This window comes from Notamacropus eugenii, chromosome 5 (genome assembly GCF_028372415.1).
Source record: "Notamacropus eugenii isolate mMacEug1 chromosome 5, mMacEug1.pri_v2, whole genome shotgun sequence".
NCBI classification, from domain to species: Eukaryota; Metazoa; Chordata; class Mammalia; order Diprotodontia; family Macropodidae; genus Notamacropus; species Notamacropus eugenii.
Window position 1 is genome coordinate 3,412,377 of NC_092876.1, and position 23,107 is coordinate 3,435,483.

Below are 23,107 nucleotides of genomic sequence, written 5' to 3' on the forward strand. Positions count from 1 at the left end.
CTTTGGTCAATTTGATTTAAAAAAACAAAGAAAACCAAATTACCAATATCAGAATTGAAAGGGGGAACTAACCTCCAAAGAGGAGGAAATTAAAACAATAATTAGAAATTGTTTTGCCCAATTTGTGCCCATAAATTCAACAATCTAAACGTGATAGATGATTATTTGAAAAAATGTAAGTTACCCAGAGTAACAGAAGAGGAAGTTGAATACTTAAGTAGCTCCATCTCAGAAAAAGAAATTGAACAAGCCATCAAGGAACTCCCTAGGAAAAAATCTCCAGGGCCAGGTGGATTTACAAGTGAATTCCATCAAACATTTAAAGGACAGTTAATTCCAATACTATCTAAATTACTTGGGAAAATTGGGGAAGAAAGAGTCATCCCAAATTCCTTTTATGGTACAAATATGGTTTTAATACCTAAACCAGGAAGAGCCAAAACAAAGAAAGAAAATTACAGACCTTTTCCTCTAATGAATATAGATGCAAAAATTTTAAGTCAGAGTTTAGCAAAAAGAATACAGCAACTTATCAAAAGAATAATACATTGTGATCAGGTAGGATTCATACCAGGAATGCAGGCCTGGTGTAATATTAGGAAAACTATTAGCATTATTGATCATGTCAACAACAAAGCTAACAGAAACCACATGATTATCTCAATAGATGCAGAAAAAACTTTTGACAAAATACAACGCCCACTCCTATTAAAAACCCTGGAGAAGATAGGAATAAATGGAACTTTCCATTAAATCATAAGCAATAACTACCTAGAACCTTCAGCAAGCATTATGAGCAATAGAGATAAGCTAGATGGATTTCCAGTGAGATCAGGGGTGAATCAAGCATGTCCATTATCACCTCTATTACTCCATTTGGTACTAGAACTGTTAGCATTAGGGGTAGCTAGGTGGTGCAGTGGATAGAGCATGAGTACAGGAGTCTGGGGGACCTGACTTCAAATCTCACCTCAGACACTTCACACTCACTAGCTATGTGACCTTGGGCAAGTCACTTAACCCCAATTGTCTCATCTTGGGTCATCTCCAGTCATCCTGATGAATATCTGCTCACTGGATTCAGATGGCTCCAGGGGAGAAGTGAGGCTGGTGACCTGCACAGCCCTCCCTCACTCAAAACAAACTCAAATGCAAGTCATGTCATAATATCTCTGATGGAATGGTCTTCTGTCGGAAAGGACAAACACACACAAAGAAATTTTAGCTGTAGCAAGAAGAAGAGAAAAAGAAATTGATGGATTTTTTTTTAGGGGCTCTGCAAGGTTCTCCCCCACCCACATCAAATCCCATACAATGGATAACTGGGTGGAGCAGTGCCCCTGTCTGGGGAGAAGCTTACTCATATACATGAGTTAATCCAGAAACAACTAGATGGAGGCCATATTGAATCAAATATCCCTGGGACACTCCTATATTTACCATCCCTAAAAAGTCAGACAAGTGGAGATTACTTCATGATCTAAGGGAAGTAACCAAGTCAATGCAGTCCATGGGAGGACTTCAACCTGGGCTCCCTACTCCCATGGCACTTCCACAAAATTGGCCCTTATTAGTCATTGATTTTAAGCATTGCTTCTTTACCATCCCCCTACTTGATCAAGATAAACCAAGGTTGGCATTCTCTGTCCCATCCATTAATCTTAAAACCCCCATGAAGTGATATCTATGGTGGGTCCTACCACAAGGGATGGAAAACAACCCCACCTTTTGTCAAAGATATGTTCAAAGGGCCATTGAATCTTTTAGGAAGCTTGATCCCACAGCCTATATTATTTACTACATGGATGATGTTTTAGTCTCTACTCCCCATGATAAGGACCCAAGCCATATTTGGCTCAATTTAGAATAATCACTGTGCAGATATGGCCTCCTGAGAGCCCCAGAAAGGATTCAGAAAGAAGAGCCCTATAAATATTTGGGAACCATCATAGAAGCCACTTGCATTCAACCTCAAAAGGTAGAGCTAAGAAGAGGTAACTTGAGGGCACTTAATGATTTTCAAAAATTCTTCAGTAACCCCAAGTGGCTCATGCCTCCCTTAAAAATCATGAGTGGGAAGTTGGAATCCCTTCTGGGATATTGAAAGGAGATTCATCTCTACCTTCTCCTTGTTCTCTTACCCCTGAAGCTGTCTAAGAGCTTAACTTAGCAGAAAAAGAAATTCAAAAGGCCCAAGGTCTCAGGGTTGATCCCACAGGAGAAATGAGTCTAGTTATTCCTCCCACTCCCTACCCATCCATTGGGGCAATATATCAACCTACAGAGTGGGTTCACCTATCCAATCAACAACAAAAATCCTTAGTAACGTATATAGAAAGGATTTCTAAAATAGTATCTGAAGGACATAGAAGAATATTACAGGTGTTTGGTTCTCATCCTGAAAAATGTGTTCCCCTAGATAAAGACCAGTGTCATTTCCTCTGGATAAATTTTCTCCCTTGGCAGGTTGCTTTCCCAGACTTCTTAGGTCACATAAATAATCATATATCAAACACTAAAATCCTTCATTTTACTCCTTTATGTTACTTCATTTTCCCAAAACTTACCTCACTTCATTCCATCACTCATAAAACTGGAATTCCATAGGAGACATAGTAAATCTGATCTCTCTTAGAGCCTCCCTGTGCCCTGCCCTTGTTGCTGTCTCTACTGGTATTCAATACCATGTATACATTAAGGAAGTTTTCTCAGTTCCACTATGACATGGTCACCTTCACACTTCTCCTATCTTATTATATTTACAGCCTATTAAGTTAAGAAATTCCTTTCCCATGTCATGGTTAACACATATGGAGACTGTACTTTGGCTGACACAGGCATCCTGAGCCAGCAAGGGAGGAAGCGGGGAGAGGACATTACTTTGAAGATGTAAAATCCCCTTTGTCTGTCCTTCCTGGGCTCATTCACAATGCACCCCCATGCATATCTCTGTATGTCCCATGCATGTCTCAGTAATGGCTAACGTGTTTACTTATTCTCATTAAACCAGAGTCAGGCATGATGGAGTCAGAAAAGAAGAAATGAAAATATTAGGGTTCAGCAGGTTAGAGCACACGTACAGCCTGATTCTGTTTGCTCCTTGTTCAGACCTTTGGTGAGGGGTGTCAGCCATTACTGAGTGTGTTCTAAGAAAGAGAACAAAACTAGGCATTGAGTCTGTTTATTTCCCTGGAAGCTGCTGGATCATGCATGGAGAGATATGCAGGGGGCTTCACTGTCTGCCATGCCAGAGCACGCAAGGCATGATGGTAGGTTAAGGACAGAATGGGAGACAATGTGTCTCCTGATGGGCCAGTCCAGGCTTCAGGCCTTTCTCAGGGGAGGGGGGCTCCAGAGGGTTTGGGGGGACCCCTGGCTGGTCCCACTCCTTTTCTAACGGCACAACTGCATGTGCCTCTAGAAACCATTTTCCAAATTAAGAGCATAACTTAGAGCACGATTTCCTCCACATCCCCCAATGGAAAAATGTGAAGCAAAGTAAAAACACAAACAATGTTACAGTTTCAGCACATGAAACAAAGTTGCCAAAGCACATCCTTCACTTGATGATCTCAGATTGTCTCAGATATAAAACCCACTGTGTCCATTTCTCCTTGGCCCTGCAGCCTGAAGCCTTTCAGAGAGGACAACGGGGTGATTCCGACCCACTGCCATTTAATGCTCATTCCCTCAGCTCCTAAACACACCCCCTCACATGCCACATTTAAGTGTATTTTACATTAAGGGTGGCTCTGCCCTTAGCTGGTCAAACATCCCCATGATCCCCCTGGGATCTGCCTGGAAATGAGCCCACATTCCACTCTGCCATGGGAGAAACGTGAGAACCCAAGTGACTGCGTTTTGGGAACAACCTCCACCCCAAAACAGCAGACCTCAGCTTTACTGGGAATCACGTGCTTTCCTAGCCACCTCCAGGTCCTCTCTTCCGGGCTCTCCCCCTCCCCCGAATCAGGTGGTAGTGATAATCAGAAGAGGGACCTGGTGGGTGGTGCCCAGGTGCAATCAGAGCCCAGGGGTGGAGTTTGGAGGCCTGGGAGGGCTCTGGGGCAGGGGAGGGCTCATCCCAGGGAGGAAGGTAATTGAGGGGATAGAGGGCGGGGCTTGGGGCGGAGCTCCTGGCCCTGGGTGTGATTGGAGGAAACGGCCCACCCTGGGGTCTTGGGGGCGGGCAGAGGGTGGGAGCACCCTCCCAGGGGGCTGGCTGAGAACAGGAACTTGGGCTGAGGTGGCCCCGCCTTCTCTCTTCCCTGGGAGCAGAGATCTATCCACCTGTCCCCACAGATCCCAGATCTCTCCCTCTTTCTCTCCCAGAGCCGAGATCTTGCCGCCTTCTCCTGGACCTGAGACCTCTGCCCTCTGGACGCCAGCTCTGTGGGTGCAGGTCCCAGGTAGATCCGAGCCCGGCCAGCTTCTGCTGGCTGTCCCTACTTCTGGGTCTCCTCCTGTGACCACGTGGTCTGGGCCCCCTGATCCCATCCTTACCTCCCCCACCCCCCAGCTCCTGGGCTGCTTTCCTATCAGACTCCAGACACTGGCTCCTGGTATCTGTTCTCCATTTGAGAGATTCCAGGCTTGAGCTCTCCTAGGGGGTCCCACAGTCCTCCTGAGCTCCTAGTTAGACCCCAGGACAGAAGCCTCCTGCTCTCCCAGGCTCAGTGTCCCCCTGGAGCCCTTCTGTCCCCGCAGTGTCCCTGACCTCTTTTGCATGAGCTGGGGTAGAATGTCTTCCTGCCAGACCCAGCCTGTGCTCCCCTGCCCCAGGTCTCTTGTTCCTCTTCCCCTCTTCTAGCAGAGCCCTCAGGCCCCCTGCCAGGGAGCTGAATCCCAGACTGAATTTGGTCTCCCTGTCTCAGGCTTCCCCTGGACATGCCCTAGGGGCTCCATTTCAGACCCCTTCCCACCCTCCGCCTTCCTAAGCTTCCCTCCTCCCTAGATCAAGCTGTCAGTCTGTTGCTTGTGTTAGCTGGGGAGATGGGGTGCAGGGAGGGCAGAGGAGCAACTGGAGGGAGATCTCTGATTCAGGTGCGATTGAGGTTCTGACTGGTCTTATCCCACCTGGAATCTGAAAGGCCTTCTGCCCCTTGGTTCTCTGGAGGATAGTGGGGAGGAGAAGGGGGCAGAAGAGGAGGAAGAGACGATGGGTTATCTACCATTCCTGTAGGTTAGAGTCTCTGCCCTGCGGGCAAGACCTGACCCTCTGCTCCTCTGGGATCCTCCCTCCCCAGCTCAGCCTGCAGAGGAGAAAGGCTTGGCCCAAGCTGGGAGCCTGGAGCCAGAGGGAATGGCCCCTGGGAACGGCGGCCCCCCAGCCCAGGTGAGTGCACTCTGTCCTCAGATTTCACCAACATCAGCCAGAGGCTATTTCCAATGGCAAGGAGGGATTGTCTCTGAGGCTGGCCCTCCCCTCCCTATGGAATGTTTCTTTACAGAAACAGGCAGGAAATCGAAAACAGTAACAACACTGCCCTGCTCTCTCCTTCTGTGTTCTGCAAGGGTTGAAGGTACTTTCACATCACAGGCTCTAACCTACCCGCCCCCACCCTGGCTACACCCACTTGCTTCCCTCCCATGTTCATTTTTTAAGGTTTCCCTCAGGATCCCTGAATCACAAGGACCACCACTTCACTCATTCCTCTCTGGGGACTTGTCTTTGCTCCTTGGTCCGTGTCTAGCATCCCTTACCCACATCCATAGAACAGTGCCCCTTGCCCTTTGCTTCTTTGGCCCTGCTCTCCCTCCCAGACCTGGAAGACTGTGCTCTGCTTCTCCAGGGTCTAAGCTGCACAGACAGTTTATTTTTCTGGTCGTCACTGACTGGTCCCTGTTTTGTAGGTTGTTTGACTGTCAAGGGCACACTGAGAAGGCAGTGAGGACTGAAAGGAGCCAGTACCAGGATCTGGGTTTGGGGTTTGGGGGTCCTGGCCTCCTTTCTATTGTAGTCCAGTGTTTCTGGAAAATATGGGAACTCAAGAAAACAGGTTTAGTTAGCTTCTGGGTCACATTCACAGGTTCCCAGGCCCTTAGCAGAGCTGTTTGGACCAGGCCAAAGGAAACAGTGCCTTCTTTAGTTCTTAGTGAATTAGCATTTGTGAAGGGCCTAGAACTTCCCTTGTTAGAGAAGATGCAGAGAAAGGGCTGATTTTGGGGAACTATTCAAAGTTCTGGGAGTTTTCTTTTCCAGTGGGGAAAGGTGATACTGAAGGAGATACCCAGTTCTTGTCAGAGGTATCAGGCTTGAAGGCAAAGACACAATGGAGGGACTTACTTTCTTCCCAAAATCTACATTTCTGGCCATCTTCACAGTAACTTTATATCAGAGGTGTTCTTAGTATTTTCCTTTCACAGTTCAGGAAACTGAGGCAAAGACTTGCCCAGGGACTCATTGCTAGCAAGTGTAGGAGGCCAAATTTAATCTCACATCCTCCTGACTCTAGGCTTTGTGCTACATCCACTGGGCAACCTAGATGCCATTGGCTACTAATATTTTTGAAATAATATTTCATTTTTTCCCCAATGACATAGAAGAATTCCTGTTTTGCGTTCCCAGTACTCCCCTCCCATAGATGGTATGCAATCATAAATAGGTTGTACATATGCAATCCTGTAAAGCATTTCCATATTAGTCATTTTGTGAAGGAAAACTTGAACCAAAAGAGAGAACGTGAATGTATGCTTAGGTCTGTATTCAGACTCAATTAGTTCTTCCTATGGAGAGGGACAGCATTTCTCATCAGGAGCCCTTTGGGGTTGGCTTAGATCCAGGTATCCCTGAGAACAGCTCAGTTATTCCCTGCTGTCACCACACAGTATAGCTGTTACTGTGTACATCCTCCTCCTGGTTCTGCTGACCTCACTGTATCAGTTCATGTAAGTCTCTCTGAGTGTTCCTGAGACCCTGCCTGTCACATGGCCCGACTGGTTCAGGTATTCGCCAATTAACAGGCATCTCAATTTCCGAATCTTTGACAACACAAAAAGATTATATTATAAATTATATTATTATATTATAAATACCTATTATAAATAATATACTATTATAAATACCCTTCTCTAAGCAGGTCCTTTTCTCCCCCTCTTTTTAAAGAAACCTTTGTGTAAATAAACTTGTCTACTAGAGTCATTGCTTGATGAAAAGCTATGTCCTGTTTAATAGCCCTTTGAGGATAGTTCCAAATTGCTGTCCAGAAGGGTTGGATCAGTTCACAAATCCACCAACAGTGCATTAGTGGCCTAGTTTTCCTACTTTCTCCAATATTTAACATTTTCCTTTTATGTTTTATTAGGCAATTCAATAGATGAGCTGGTCACCTAGAGTTCTTTTAATTGGCATTTCTCTAATCAATAGGGATTTGTAGCATTTTTATCTGACTACAAATAACTTTGTTTTTTTTGTCTGAAAACTGTCTGTTCCTATCCTTTGACACAGAGCTCTGTATATTTGAGAAAAGACACCTTTACCAGAGGTACTTGCTGTTCATTTTTTTCCCAGCTATCAGTTTTCTTTCCAATCTTGGTTTATTAATTTTATTTCTGCAAAAAAATTTTTAATTTAATATAATCAGAATTGTTCATTGTGCATTTAGTAATGCACTTTATGGATAAGTGCATTCCATTCATATTCACAGTGATCATAACAGTGAATTTCTCTCCATCATATTTTCCCTCTCTGTATCTGTCTCTTTGTCTGTCTGTCTGTCTGTCTGTCTGTCTGTCTGTCTCTCTCTCTCTCTCTCTCTCTCTCTTTCTTTTTCTCTCTTTTTCATGCCCTTCTATCAATCCTGCCCCCCATTTATCCCTTTTCACTTCTCTATAGGATGAGATAGATTTCTATACTGAACTGAGCATGTGTGTTATTCCCTCTTTCAGCCAATTCTCATAAGAGTAAGGTTCAGATCCTCCCTTCCCACCTCCCTCATCTTCCCCTTCACTGTAATAACTCTTCTCTGCCTCTTTTATGTGAGATAATTCACCTCCTTCTTCCTCTCCCTTCCCTCTTCTTGGAATGTAATTCTCTTTCTCACCTCTTAATTTTCTTTTTTTGAATATCATCCCTTCACAATCCATACATGCTCTCAATGTATATTCCTTCTAATTGCCTTAATGGTCATAAATGTCCTAAGAGTCTCAGGTGTCCTCTTCCCATGCAGGAATATGAACAATTTGACCTCATTTAATCTCTTCTGTTTTCTCTTCCCTCTTTACGTTTTGATGCTTCTCTTGGGTCTTATATGTGAAGGTCAGCTTCTCCTTCAGCCCTGGTATTTTTGTTGGGAATGTTTGATTGTCCTCTATTTATTGAATGTCCGTTTTTCCCTGAAGGATTGTACTCAGTGTTTCTGGGTAACTGATGCTTGGCCTTCATTCTAGCTCCTTGTCTTACAGAATATGATTCCACACTCTCTGATTTTTCAGTGTAAAAATTACTCATTTCTGTGTTAGCCTGACTGTGGCTCTATGAGCTTTAATGGCTTCTGTCTGGCTGCTTATACTGTTTTCTCCTTGACCTGGGAGCTCTGAGATGTGGCTGTAATGTTCCTGGGAGTTTTCATTTTGGGATCTTTTCCAACAGGTGATTGGTGGATTCTTCCAGTTTCTATTCTGTTATGAAAACAAGCTCTGTAAGTCAGAGTTTTGTCACCCTTACTGAGGAAGTAGTTGACCTGACTTAAAAGTAACCTGTCAGCTATTAAAATTAGATCATTATCTACTAACAAATTTTGTGCATCAGATTGTTTGCTATTTCAGATAACTCATTTTAACAGCTGATGTCTGCTTTGTCAGAGACAGGTCAATACATCAGAGGCTGCCAAGGAAAGTATGGCAGGGAAGAGGTGTTACACTGACTACCAAACTGAAGGTGTACAGAGCCATTGTGCTGATCTTATTATTGTATGCCTCTGAAACTGGACAGTCTGCTCATGTCTTGTAGGAAAGTAAATCACTTCCATCTGAATTGTCTTAGGAAGATTCTGAAGGTCACCTGACAAGATAATGTGCTGGACACTGAGGTCCTTTCTCAAGTTAGGCTGCCAAGCATTCCCACTCTACTGCAGAGAGCACAACTCTGATGGGTAGCCGTGTTATTCAAGTGCCAAAAAAAAAGTTTGCATAAAAGACTGTTTTATGTAGAACTCATGCAAAGAAGGTGCTTGCATGGTGGTCAGAAGGAGTGATAAAGGATGTTACTAAGATCTCTCTGAAGAACTTTGTAATGAATTGTGAGATATAGGAGACACTGGCAAAGAACCACCCAGCATGGCATGTCCACACCATAGCATGTGCTGTGCTGTGTGAGCAAAGGAGAATTGAAGTAGCTCAAAACAAGGGAGAGGCAGGCAAAGTTAGAGCCATCTCCAGCCCAGACACTCATATGGACTATTTGTGCCTGACCTGTGGTAGAGCCTTCTGGGCCCATTGGACTGATCATCCATGGTCAGACACACCTTGACCCGGACTTGGTGACAGCCTTTTGGTTCACTTTGAGCACAAAGAACAAGAAAATGACCAAGGATGGGAACTAAATATTAGAATAAACACATATATGGTGTTCATGAATGAAGGATTTATACAGCAAAGGCATGAGATGTTTTGGCCCTGACACGTCATACCCAGGGTAGCCTCAAACACTCAAAGTAACAAGTTCACCTCCTTCACTTGGCTGGAAAGTCTCATATCCCTCAGTTCAGTCCAGATTGCAATTCCTGTGTTTTATGAATGCATTTCATGTTTTATCTAGAGAAGACTTCTTTTCACCTTCTCAGGAAATAAACCAGATCTTCTACAATCCTGCATAAATCCCCCAGATTCCCCAGAATACACTTTCCTTGCCACCTTCTCACACATTCCTTACACAGTTTGCTTTATGACATATCACTTCTATCAGTTCTGAGAAGGCAGAAATTTCACATTTTCTCTCTTTCTCTTCCACAGGTCCTCTGACCTCACAGATAAAACAACACACTTTGCCTTAGAATACATAGGAAGGCACATTCCATAATAAGACCTTCCTCAACTTTATTCCATCTGGCCACATCAAACGCTTTTCTCAATATTCTATTGGACTCTTAAGGACTACAGTTTCAAGTGTTGACTGACACTCAGCAGGGGTATGACCTCTGGGTAAATCCCCTTTCTCTACTTCTGTTTCCTCCTCTCCCTTGATGAGGGTGAGACTACACAAATTCTGGAGTCTCTTTCAGCTCTAAATCTTGTGACTTTTGATGGTTTAGGAGTTGGTGACATTCAAGGATGTGGCTGTGGACTTCACCCCAGAGGAGTGGGGCCTCTTGGACCCTCCTCAGAAGGAGTTGTACAAGGAGGTCATGCTGGAGAATGCTGGGAACCTGCTGTCCCTGGGTAAGGACACTTCCCCTGGCCTCTCTGAGTCTGCTATAAGAGGGAATATGTCCATTCCTGAGTGTGCTGGCTTTGGAGCATTTATCACTTAAAAGAAAGGGAAAAGTGCTGGTTTCTGGTGTCCTAGAGACAGGAGCCTCCTGCTGCCTGGGTTTCCTAAAGAAGGTCCGTACATTGTGTGAGGAGAACTTGGAAGGTTTCCTGGTTGCTCCTGTCTCTTCCCAGTTCTAGGGAGCTTGAGGTCCCAGATCAGATTAGTGTTGAAGCATCTCAGGTGTGGAAGTCATCCCCCATCATGCAGTCCAGCCTCTCCCTGGACATGAATGGTGACTGCCCAATGTATGCACACTGCTCAGTAGGCTTGGCCCTGCACCCCCTTCCTCTTTGGGAGGGGCCAAGGACATTCCTCTTTATGAGAGGCCTCAGTTGCTAGCTCCCACCTCCCGGCTGTGCCTGGTAGGGCACATTTGTCCTTCCTCTTCCTTTCCATTGCCCCAAATTCCAGCCCAGGTGGTGGGAAAGGAAGGAGGGGAATCAGCATTTCTGTTCCCCAGCTGTTGTGCTCAGTGCTTTCTTTACAATGTGATGTCATTAGGTGATATTATTATCCCAATTTGACATTGGAGAAAGTGGAATTAAACAGAGGGTGCATGACTTGTCCAGGAGCACACAGTTACTGACTGTCTGAGGCTGGATTTAAACTCTGGCCTTCCTGACTCCAGGCCCAGGGCTCTCCACTGCTCTTCCAGCTGCCTTTAATTTCTGGACAATGGAAGCTTTACAATGGGTCCATCCTCCTATAAAAAATAAGCCAGATCCGTAGGAACATGATCGAGTGATTCTCTAGCTTTCCTTGCACACTCTTTTCCCTAACAAGAACTAAATTACAAGATTTTCTCCATCCTCATCCTTGATTCCCCCTGCCCAGGGCTCTCAGTTCACAGAGAAGATCTCATGTCTTATTTAGAGGGAAGGGAAGCACCCTGGCTGCTGGAGCAAGAAGCCCTGAGGAGCTGCCATCCAGGTGAGTGAGGGGAAAGCAGGTATGAGAGATGTGGTTACAGGAGGCTTCTGTGTGTGGTTTGGAAGATCTGAGTTGCAATTCTTTTTCAGACACTTTTTACAAGTGGGATCCTGGAGAAGTTACTAAATCACTGAGCCTCAATTTCCCCCTCTGTAAAATAAGTGAGTTCAACCCCATGGCTTTGAAGCTCTCTTCCAGTGATAAATCTCTGATCCCATGAAATATCATTGGTTGGAATTTGGTGGCAGGACCTCCCCTGAAAGTGCCTAAGAGTTTACACTTTGCCTTTTGGCTTCTTTCATAGACCCTCTTCAAGACATTGAACATTTATTAAGTGCCTGCTGTATGCCAGGCCCTCTGCTCAGCACCAGGGAAATGAAGAGATACAAAGGGCAGCCTCTGCTGTCCTGGAGCTCATCATGGGGATGTAGAGGAGGGTGTGGGGGTGCTGACAACATGGCAGCCACATTGCAGAAACCTGTTTTGAACAGGACTAATTAGAGCTCATTGAGAGAGGGAAGGCCCTAAAGTGAAGGAAGGTGGGCTGTAACAGGGAAGCCATGGTGAGCACTGTATGCATGGGGAGATGGTGACACCAGTCGTAATTAGGTGTGTCCAGTTTTTAGCTATGAAATTGAAGCCATAGGGAAATACTTCTTGGGTTGAAAGAATCCAGTGAGTATATGTTGAGGATGAGAGAGGAATGATTTTATTTGTGGCAGTAGGGAAGGAGGCATTACTGCAGCAGAGACTCACTCACAGAGACTTGGGAAATATTGGTTATGCTTGGGAGGCAGCACTATGAGTCTGGTTAGGTCACAGCAGGGTTAGAACTCAACCAAGGTCCCTCACCGTAGTAGATGAGGTACAGGAAACAGCCAGAAACAGGGCTGAGAACAGAACCTCCATTTGCCAACTAAGACAGACACCATATTACAGGGCCTGAGGTAGAATCTGGGGTCAAGTGTCAGCTTTGGGCCCAGTGAGTTAGTCACTCAGCAGAGATTAAGCACCTACAGGTTTCTTGGCACCTCCCTAAGCTTTTGGAAGGGAAAAGCCATTCCTGATATCAGGGACCTCCCAGTCTGGCACCTCAACATGGAAATGGTTTGAGAAGAAGCAACATATTGGAACTGGTCTTAGCTGATCCAGGGAAAAATATTTGAGAATGGAAAGAAATGGAGTTCAATGGGATGTAAGGGAATAGAAGGAGTGACTCTCCTAAATGGTTTAAGAAGAGGAAAATTAGGGAGAAAAGCCTCAAAATCAAACTAAAAATGACAAAACTTTCAGGCCCAGCTCAGATGTACTGTGGGTTCTGTTCCAGAGTATCTCAGAAAAGTGAAAATTACAGTCAGTGATTCACCTGAATTTTATGGTTTCTCACTACACATAAAAGTTATGTTTATAATATGCTGTTGGATTTTACATTTGCAGTACTATTATGTCCAAAAGAAAAGTACCTACTTTAAACATAATTTATTGCTATCAAAAGGTAACTATTTGCTGAGCCTTCAGTGAGTCTTAATGTTCTTGCTGGCAGAGGCTCTGGCCCATTGTTCATGGCTGCTGACAGCTCAGGGGGGTGGTTGCTCAAGGTTGGCAGTGGTTATGGCAGTTGCTGAAAAAAAAGGCAACAGTGAGGTTTGCCACTCAGATTGACACTTCTTATCCCTTGAACTTAAGAGTTATTGTAGGATCTTTGTATCCATTGTAGAATTATTAATTGGCCTGATTCCAAAACTCTTATGTCTCATGCAGTAAGAAGATCCAAAGAGAGGGAGAAAATAAGTTAACCTGCAATAATTAATTATATTTTTAAGAAAACAAGGCAAAAGAAAGTGGAGTAGAGAAAGGCCATCTACTACCATGGAGAGAGCATGCCCACTGGTAAAGTTGCAGTTCTAGTCTCAGTGCTGAGTTGTTAGTCAGGTCCCTCAACCATTCTGAACTCATGGTATGTGCTATGAATGTAAAGATAATGCTGGGGCTGCCTGTGTCATGGATATTTGTGAGGACCCAGTGTGATGGTGTGTGAAGCTTTTTTTAGATCATATTGTCCTGCAGATGTGAGCTAGTGGCATTTTCAATGGATTCTATCTATTGAACTTGGAAACTTTTGTCTTGGCCAGGGAAAGTAGGATGGATGCAAATAACCTGGTTTACTTTATCCCCCAGGGAGGAAGGGATTATAATTCTAATTATGTGTGTACATGTGTCTCTTTATATATGTTTTATTTTTTGTTTCTTGCAGGAGAGATTAGACCTGAAGTAAAAGATGGTACTGCAAAATTCAGCATTTATTTGAAAGAAATTCATGAGGAAAGGGTTGTTCCTTGTGACTTCACTGGGAGACAAATCTGTGCTGCATTTCACAGATTCCACACAGGAGAGATACTTTATGAATGTGATCAATGTGGAAAGGCTTTCAGAAGAAGCTATGATCTTACCTTACATCAGAGAATCCACACAGGAAAGAAACTTTATGAGTGTGATCTGTGTGGAAAGCCTTTCAGAAAGAACTCTGAACTTCGTGTACATCAGAGAATGCACACTGGAGAGAAGCCTTATGAGTGTGGTCAATGTGGAAAGGCTTTCACAACGAACTCTCAACTTCGTATACATCAGAGAATCCACACTGGAGAGAAACCTTATGAGTGTGATCAATGTGGAAAGGCTTTCAGAACGAACTCTCAACTTGGTATACATCAGAGAATCCACACTGGAGAGAAACCTTATGAATGTGATCAATGTGGAAGAGCTTTCAGAAAGAAATCTCACCTTGTTTCACATCAGAGAAGCCACACTGGAGAGAAGCCTTATGAATGTAATCAATGTGGAAAGGCGTTTAGAAGAAAGTATCGTTTTGGTTTACATCAAAGAATGCACACTGGAGAGAAACCTTATGAATGTAATCAGTGTGAAAAAGCTTTCACAAACAAATCCGAACTTACTCTACATCAGATAATCCACACTAGAGAGAGACCTTATGAATGTGATCAATGTGGAAAGGCTTTCAGAAGAAGCTATGATCTTACTTTACATCAGAGAGTCCACACTGGAGAGAAACCTTATGAATGTGATCAGTGTGGAAAAGCTTTTAACAGTGTCTCTACTGTTGCTGCACATCGGAGAATCCACACGGGAGCGAAACCTTCTGAATGTGAGCAATGTGGAAAGGCTTTTAAAAGTGTCTTTTCTGTTGCTATACATCGGAGAATCCACACAGGAGCGAAACCTTATGAATGTGATCAGTGTGGAAAGGCTTTTAAATGTATCTCCGCTCTTGCTGCACATCGGATAATCCACACAGGAGAGAAACCTTATGAATGTGATCAATGTGGAAAAGCTTTTAAATGTATCTCTGCTCTTGCTGGACATCGGAGAATCCACACAGAAGAGAAAACTTATGAATGTAATCAGTGTGAAAAAGCTTTCACAAACAGATCCGAACTTACTCTACATAAGAGAATCCACACTGGAGAGAGACCTTATGAATGTGATCAATGTGGAAAGGCTTTCAGAAGAAGCTATGATCTTACTTTACATCAGATAGTCCACACTGTAGAGAAACCTTATGAATGTGATCAGTGTGGAAAAGCTTTTAAAAGTGTCGCTGCTGTTGCTGCACATCAGAGAGTCCACACTGGAGAGAAACCTTATTAATGTGATCAGTGTGGAAAGGCTTTTAAATGTATCTCTGCCCTTGCTGCACATCGGATAATCCACACAGGAGAGAAACCTTATGAATGTGATCAATGTGGAAAGGCTTTGAATACCAGCTCCAATCTTGCTATACATTAGAGCATCCACACTGAAGAGAAATCTCATGAGAGTGGTAAATGTGCAAAGGCTTTCACACAGAGCTCCAACCTTACTCGACATCAGGGAATCCACACTGGAGAGAACACTAGTGTGATATAGTTTTTTTTATACACTCTCACCTTACGAAACAAATTTGATGGAAGAAAAGTGCAAGAGACAGGATTTGTAGGTAAACATGTCATAATTTATGGCTGGTGAGTATTTAATAAAACAGTGGTGATTTAGGTCACTCCTATAAACCAAAGATCATTCATGGAGGCCTCTCAACACTTATATGCCCTTAGATATGGTGGTGTTGCCAGGAGGCATAAGTCAAGTGTGATTGGTTGAAACTTAATGAAAGAATGAGTCTTACAATGAGAGGGGGACTTATTCTGCTGAGGTGCTGGGGGCCATGACTCATCACTACATCTTGGACAAAGACACTGTATCAGTAAGCAGCCCAAAATGCACAGGGAGGCCTGTTATCACAGATTGGTGGATTTGCCTTCATGAAAGGAAAGACAACTTTTGAGGGGTTAACAATCACTTTAAGCAGACATGTGTCCCATTCCTTTAACCAAGTATCATTCACCTAGTGCAGGGGAGTCAGCATCCTGAACTTCAAAGAAAATGCAGAGAAATTAAAAGTCAACAGACATGGCTTCCTCTACCTGAATTCAATAGACAGTTGGACCCCAACGATCTGGCCATTCTTAGCAAGGAGATAAGCAGACATATGGGTTCTTGAAGCCTGTGGGCCTCCTTAGAACCTTCCCATTATCCTTATCTGGCCAAGGAAATACTTCCAGTCAGCCACAAAGTAATCAACAGACATGACTTCCTCTGCCTGACCATAGGTCAACAGACAGACAAAGCTGTCTGATCATAGTTACCAACAAGGCAAGCATGACATCTGTGTTCTCAAAACTCAGAGCTCCTTAGCAGCTTCCCAGAGTCATCATCTGGCCAAACAAGCACTTTAAGCCACAAAGTAAAACCTCACCCTCAGTGTATTTAGAACACTTTCTAGAGCCATAGGGTATCACATCCCTTGAGAATCAGTGTCTCCTTAATAAAAGGAATGGACCTTCTTACAAATTTTCCCAGACCAGAAAATGGGTGGTAAAGATCCTCCTCAGTCACATTCAAATACAGGCATTATCCTTCTTGATTATTTTAAAACAAAAACAGCAAAAGATCCTATTTTACTTGCCATTACTGAGACTTACCTCTATCCAGATCACCCCTACCTGGGGCAATCCAGCCAAAAGAGTGAATCCACTTCCCTTCAGACTTGTGTGACTAAAGTGCAATGGACCAGATTTTACCTAGGCTAAAACTTCTTACCCTTTTGGTCACATCTAAACTTTCCCAGTTGGGTAGGTCTTGCCGAAGCTTTCTTCTCATTATCAGCCTTGCTTTCAAAGATTGGCTGAATCCCCTGCACTGGCTGCTTTCTGAATGAGGAAATAGAAAGGTGGGGGGGGCACCCTTAGTCCTAAATCAATAAGGGACTATGAACATGAGAGAAATACTCATTTCTCTCACAACAGAGAATGCATTCTAGAGGTCATGCCTCATTAAGATAATCAATTTGAGAGAGCATGCAGGCTGACATCATCCCTTATTTCCCTCAGAAAATTCATATGAGATTGAAATCATTCCTTTATGAATGTGCAGACTTCAAATGGACTGCACAGCTTATTAAACATCAGGAATTTTACCTGGTGAATAAACATCTGAACTCAGTTGGGAAGGTCTGTAGCCAGAAATCATGTGTTTTCCTCAAGGATTCATATTGGAGAGAAGGCTTATGAATGTGCTCAGTGAGGATCTGCCTTTTCTTGGAAGATGGAAGTCATTAGACCCCACAGTATTCACAAGGGAAGGAAGTCTTATAAAAGCAATCATTGTGGGATGGTCTTCACCTGGAGCTCATATGTGTGTGTGCTTTGGAGAAATCTTCCTGGAGTTAAAATTAATGGGTTCACTTAATGAGGGAAGGCATCTCCCTGGCAACACAGCCTTCATGAGACACTGCACGTCTCATACTGTGCATAAAACAATGGAAATGGGTGAAATTCTGCTCTGGAATCCCAAGATTTCTCCTGACTCTCCTAAAGTGTTCCATGGCCACCTGGGGTGAAGCCTGCCACTGATTTGCTCACTTAACTGCACTCTCCTCCCACTGGCGTGAGATAGATCTTTCCAGCTCACTCTCCAAGCTGTCCTAGGCTGGTAATCTGCTTCACTGCTCCCAGACTGGTTCTGAGGCATCATTGCAAGATTTTTTGGAAGCAAATTTCAAAGATCTGAATTATTGCCTCACCTTGCCATCTTGGCTTCAGAAGTCCTCATAACCATTTTTGCAGGAAATATTCTCTTGATAGCTGAAATTTTCCTGAAAAAATCTGTTTTCTTTTCCACTCATTTTTTTTATTCTATTTCTTTCCATTGCTTATGTATCAAAACATTCTTATCTCTCCTTGCTATTCTCTGGAATTCTATATTCATTTAGGTATTTTCCCCCTTTCTCATCTCCCTTTCCCTTTCCTTCTTTCCCCAGCTATGTCGAAGGCCTCCTTCAGACAGCCATTTTCATTTTTTGCTCTCCTTTTTCTTTGTAATATTTTTAGTTACTGCCTCCTGTACAGTATGAAGAACCTCTGTCCATGGTACTTCAGGCACTCTATCTACCAGATCTAATCCCCTAAATGTATTCATTACTTCTACTTCACATTCACAAGTAATGTTCTTTAGATCATATCTGCAGGGTCTGATGGTTTTCTGTATTTTCCTGAGTTTGAGTCTGAATTTTGCAATATGAACCTCATGAACTGAGCCTCAGTTAGCTCCAGGTCATGTTTTGACTGATATAGAACTTCACCACCTCTGCCTTTTTTCCTAGAAAATGTTTTAGGTGTTCACAGAACTGAACAGCTTTGTCCTCTTTGAAGTCAATGGTTGGAAGATAGATTTGTTACTGTGATTTTGAATGGTTTGCCTTGGATTTGAACAGTACTTGACTATGCCTTGGAATAATCTTGCTAGAGATAAAACTAATGGATGTAATTAACAAAGGTAGGCCTCATGCTGAAGACCTCATTAGATTTTCCAGTATAAGAGACCACATTAAACATCCAAAATAACTTAGCTTTTCAACAGTTGATGGGCACTCACTTTGTTTCTTGTTCTGTGCTGACAATAGTTCTGCTAAAAATATTTTGGTAACTGACTGCAATCAGTCTATAGTGTTAAAATCATTGCTGAACAAAGTGATTGTCCCTGTTAAGATAATTTGGAAAATATATTCAACTGCATTGGTGTCATGTGATTGGCAACACATTTTTGTTTTAAATCTGTCTTGTCAAAACAATAAGATTTTTAAAAATCTGTAAAATTACTTTTGTTATTACATTGCAAAATCATTTGATAAGAAATGTTGTTCATTTAAAAGGAAGTTTAAAAAATGATACCTACAAGGTAACATAGTTGTATTCTTAGGAAACCAACTCCTGTTTTGACCTGGATGCTGTGAAATGGCAAATTAGACTTTTAGAGAATGGGGTTATAATGCATAAAAACTGTTAAACATTAAATCAAATATATTTGGCTTTTAAAAGGATAATAATAATAAATTTACTGTTTGAGAAAAGTAGAAAAGGCTGGTAAATTCTCCTTCTCTAGGAAGTTCTTTGGGGACTAACCAAATGCTTTGGGATATTCTCTTTGGGCAGCGTCACCAAATTTTTTCAGCCCTGGGGAAGAAGATGCTTAAAGAGAAGGCTATTCACTTCTAAAGTAATGAAGGGATTGACTGAGTGATTAAGACCTCACAACCCCCAAGAAACAAAGTACCCTTTGGGGAGGAGGAGCTTGCAAGTTTGTTTATTATATCCAAGTTTTATGACAATTTGTCTGGCCACTGATTACTGAAATTATGAAATTCCACCTAGAGTCATATGTATGGCAATTACTACACCTTGGAGCCAACTCAGTCTTAACAGATTCCAGCTTTGATTCAAAATGGGACCCTTTCCTTGAGTAAAGTTGATATCAGATCTTGGAATACAGAGCATAGGAGCATGACTTCAATACTCATTACGTTGGGATTTGTAGTGCCAATGCAATACCCACAGTAGCCACTATGGATATGCGGCATTTTTCCAAGGGAAATTCACAAAATATAAACTCCCTTCCTCAAAAAAGAAACAAAGTTATTTATTCAGATACCAGAGAGCAAATTCTTCCATGGTAATAGCAAAGTTTGTACACATTACCAATAAAGCAAGTACAGTCATCCCCAAACCTTCCCTCTGTCAGGCCTCCCCTCAAACAAGTTCCCCTTAGCAAAATCATTCCCTCTCTCACTCATGCTAACTGGTCTGCCTCAGCTTTGCTACATTGACTCAGGCTGTGGCTGGGCCAGAGCAGAAAGCAGGTCACTGTATAGTTAATATATTTTTAATGGAATGGGAACATCTTTCCCATCCATTCATAGGCCTACATGGCCTGCTTAAGTCACATGGAAGCCTGAGTCACATGAGTTTAAATCACATGTGGTGGGAGGAACTTCCTGAGTGGATGAAATAAGAAGGGGTGGGGCATGAGCAGAAGTCAGGTGAAGTAAACTAGTCAAATATGAAAGAAAGAGAGGAAGCAGGCAGTTGGCTATGAGTGAGAGAAAGGCATTTTGCTTGAGGGTGTTCTTTGTGGAAAGACCTGATAATGTGTATAGACTTCTTGGTTACTGGGATGGATTTCTTTGTTGCTATGATGGATTTGGTTTTCTGGTGTTTGAATAAATGTTTTGGTTCTCTCTTCCATGTGGAGAATCTGTTATATTTTGCAATTCAGAGCTGTGCTGGCATATTCATAACTACCTTAGGAGCTATGAATATCACTCTGGTGCTACAGTCACATGGAACTAATTAGGGGGAGGGAAGATCTTGAAATTCCCTTACTATCAGTAAAGAAGGAGTGGGTTAAACAACAACAAATCTTAAAAATAATCAACAACTTCACTCAAGAGAATGACAATAATGAGGCAACCATCCAAAAGGTAAGGGATACTGCAAAAGCAGTTCTTAGGGAAAGCTTTATATCTTTGAATGCCTACATGAATAAAATAGAGGAGAAGATCAATAAATTGGGCATGCAGCTGAAAAAGCTCGAAAAAAGAACAAATTGAAAATCCCCAAGTAAAAACCTAATCAGAAATACTGAAAACCAAAGAAGAGATTAATAAAATTGAAATTAAGAAATCTATTGAACTAATGAATAAAACTAAGAGATGGTTTTATGAAAAATCCAATAAAATTGGTAAATCTTTGGTCAATTTGATTTAAAAAAACAAAGAAAACCAAATTACCAATATCAAAATTGAAAGGGGGAACTAACCTCCAAAGAGGAGGAAATTAAAACAATAATTAGAAATTGTTTTGCCAATTTATGTCCATGAATTCGACAATCTAAATGTGATAGATGATTATTTTTAAAAATGTAAATTACCCAGAGTAACAGAAGAGGAAGTTGAGTACTTAAGTAACCCCATCTCAGAAAAAGAAATTAAACAAGCCATCAAAGAACTCCCTAGGAAAAAATCTCCAGGGCCAGGTGGATTTACAAGTGAATTCCATCAAACATTTAAAGGACAGTTAATTCCAATACTATCTAAATTACTTGGGAAAATTGGGGAAGAAAGAGTCATCCCAAATTCTTTTTATGATACAAATATGGTTTTGATACCTAAACCAGAAACAGCCAAAACAAAGAAAGAAAATTACAGACCTTTTCCTCTAATGAATATAGATGCAAAAATTTTAAGTCAGAGTTTAGCAAAAAGAATACAGCAACTTATCAAAAGAATAATACATTTTGATCAGGTAGGATTCACGCCAGGAATGCAGGGCTGGTTTAATATTAGGAAAACTATTAGCATTATTGATCATGTCAACAACAAAGCTAACAGAAACCACATTATTATCTCAAACAAAATACAACACCCACTCCTATTAAAACCACTGGAGAAGATAGGAATAAATTGAACTTTGCATTAAATAATAAGCAATATCTACCTAGAACCTTCAACAAGCATTATGAGCAATAGAGATAAGCTGGATGGATTTCCAGTGAGATCAGGGGCAGATCAAGCATGTCCATTATCACCACTATTACTCCATTTGGTACTAGAAGTGTTAGCATTAGGGGCAGCTAGGTGGTGCAGTGGATAGAGCACTGCTAGGGGTCAGGGCCTGAGCTCCCTGGATCCCCCTGACCCACAGGCCTCTAATCTGTGGGCTCTGAAGGAAGGAGACCAGAGACAAGATGATCCAGGCAACAACAACTTTATTCAGCTGAGGGTTAGGGTTTATAAAGGCTGTATCCACCAATCACATACATGCTGAGCTCATCCCATTACTTCACCATCTCATGACTATTCCACATCCTTACACCCGCAGTAAGGAAGGAAGTTTATCTTGTTCCTGCAGCTAGTTCCTGGGTTCCCAGACTCACTTGTAACTTTACTGTACAGAACATCAGGTTCCAGGATCACACAGAGCTTCTGCCAGGGTGTGTGTCAGCCCCGTTCCCATGGGAACAGGCTTTGCCTCTGACTTGCACCCCCTGGCACCCTCTGGGTCCCTTACAACTCCCCCTTTTTGTTTTTGAGAAAGAGATGAACCCAAATCTGTGGGGTAAGGGACGAAGGTCTCGGTTTCTGCAATTTACTTCCTGCTCAGAGTGGACTTAGAGCTGTCCCTGGCACACAAGGTCCTGACAGTGGAGAGGTCTTAGCAGTCCAGAGGGTGACAAGTCATGGATAGTAGGTCACATATAGCCAGAAGAGTCATCTTTAAAGTGGAAGACACGAAACCTGGAGCAGACAAATCTGGCAAGAAGGTGAAGCAAGCAAAGGCCAAAATTGACCAGAAGGGGTTAAAAATGGTAGTTACATCATTCTGCTGTCTTCTGAACATACATCCCCACACTTTCCCAACATGCTTAAACCCCCTGAAACTGGCACAAAAGTACCCGAAGCAACGATCGGGGGATATGAAGGGCCTTGACGACTCCATATACCCCACCTTCCCGTCTGCCTTCCATAGTGTCAATCAAACCTGTTATGCATCCAAAGCTGTTGAACCCACCATCCAGACTGCTTCACTTTCTGCAATCTTCCTACCACAGACAGGATAGCGCACAAGGCAGAGTATCACTAACAGAGCCGTAGGGCCATAAACAAAAGAGGCCCCTGACTCAAACCGCACAATTGAAGAGATGTCCATCAATGTTGCACAGGTTTGTGTATCATCCTCTAGATAATGTCCATGCTGGAAGAAAAACTCATAGAAATGAAGTGGAGAATACATTCACACATGAGTTGTAACTGTTGCCTATCAAAATAGCAAGATCTTTTCTGCTTCATAATGCCTTATCTTGCAGATTGACAATGGCAATTGGTTTGGGTGGAAACACGTCTTCCAGAAATATGTCCGCTGCCTTTAAAACAGTGTCAATTTTTATCCTGATTTGAGAGTCACCAAACACTTACTAAGAAAAAGGAGCGGAAACCATCCAGAGTGATAGTTTCCTTGGACAGAAAATAACCTTGTGAAAGTGAAAGTAACATTCATCAAACAAACCAAAGCCGTAATTATTATGGAGAACGCGCAGGGGAATTTCATGTTGGTAACAGTACAAAACTGATTACAGAAAAAAGCTACTGCTTTTAAAACAATGGGTACATCTTAAGGTGAAAGGAATTTACATAACTTTTTGATCATACATAACTTTTTGGTCATACCAATTTCAGATAAAACTAATATTAGTGTTCCAATAAAAATAATATTAGTGTTCCCAGTACAAAAGGGCTCACATATGTTGCTGGTCACTTGC

General features: G+C 42.6%; 1 protein-coding gene across 1 annotated transcript in view; it reads left to right on the forward strand.

Moving 5' to 3' along the window:
• The first annotated feature begins 4,240 nt into the window (after positions 1-4,240).
• The window catches only part of LOC140508186 (uncharacterized), a 41,341-nt gene continuing 22,474 nt past the window's right edge, over positions 4,241-23,107 (forward strand). Inside the window, 5 exon segments of the mRNA XM_072615965.1 lie at positions 4,241-4,409; positions 5,183-5,335; positions 10,251-10,377; positions 11,306-11,401; positions 13,656-15,314. Coding sequence (XP_072472066.1) covers positions 5,303-5,335; positions 10,251-10,377; positions 11,306-11,401; positions 13,656-15,314 — 1,915 coding nt within the window. The 5' untranslated portion in view covers positions 4,241-4,409; positions 5,183-5,302.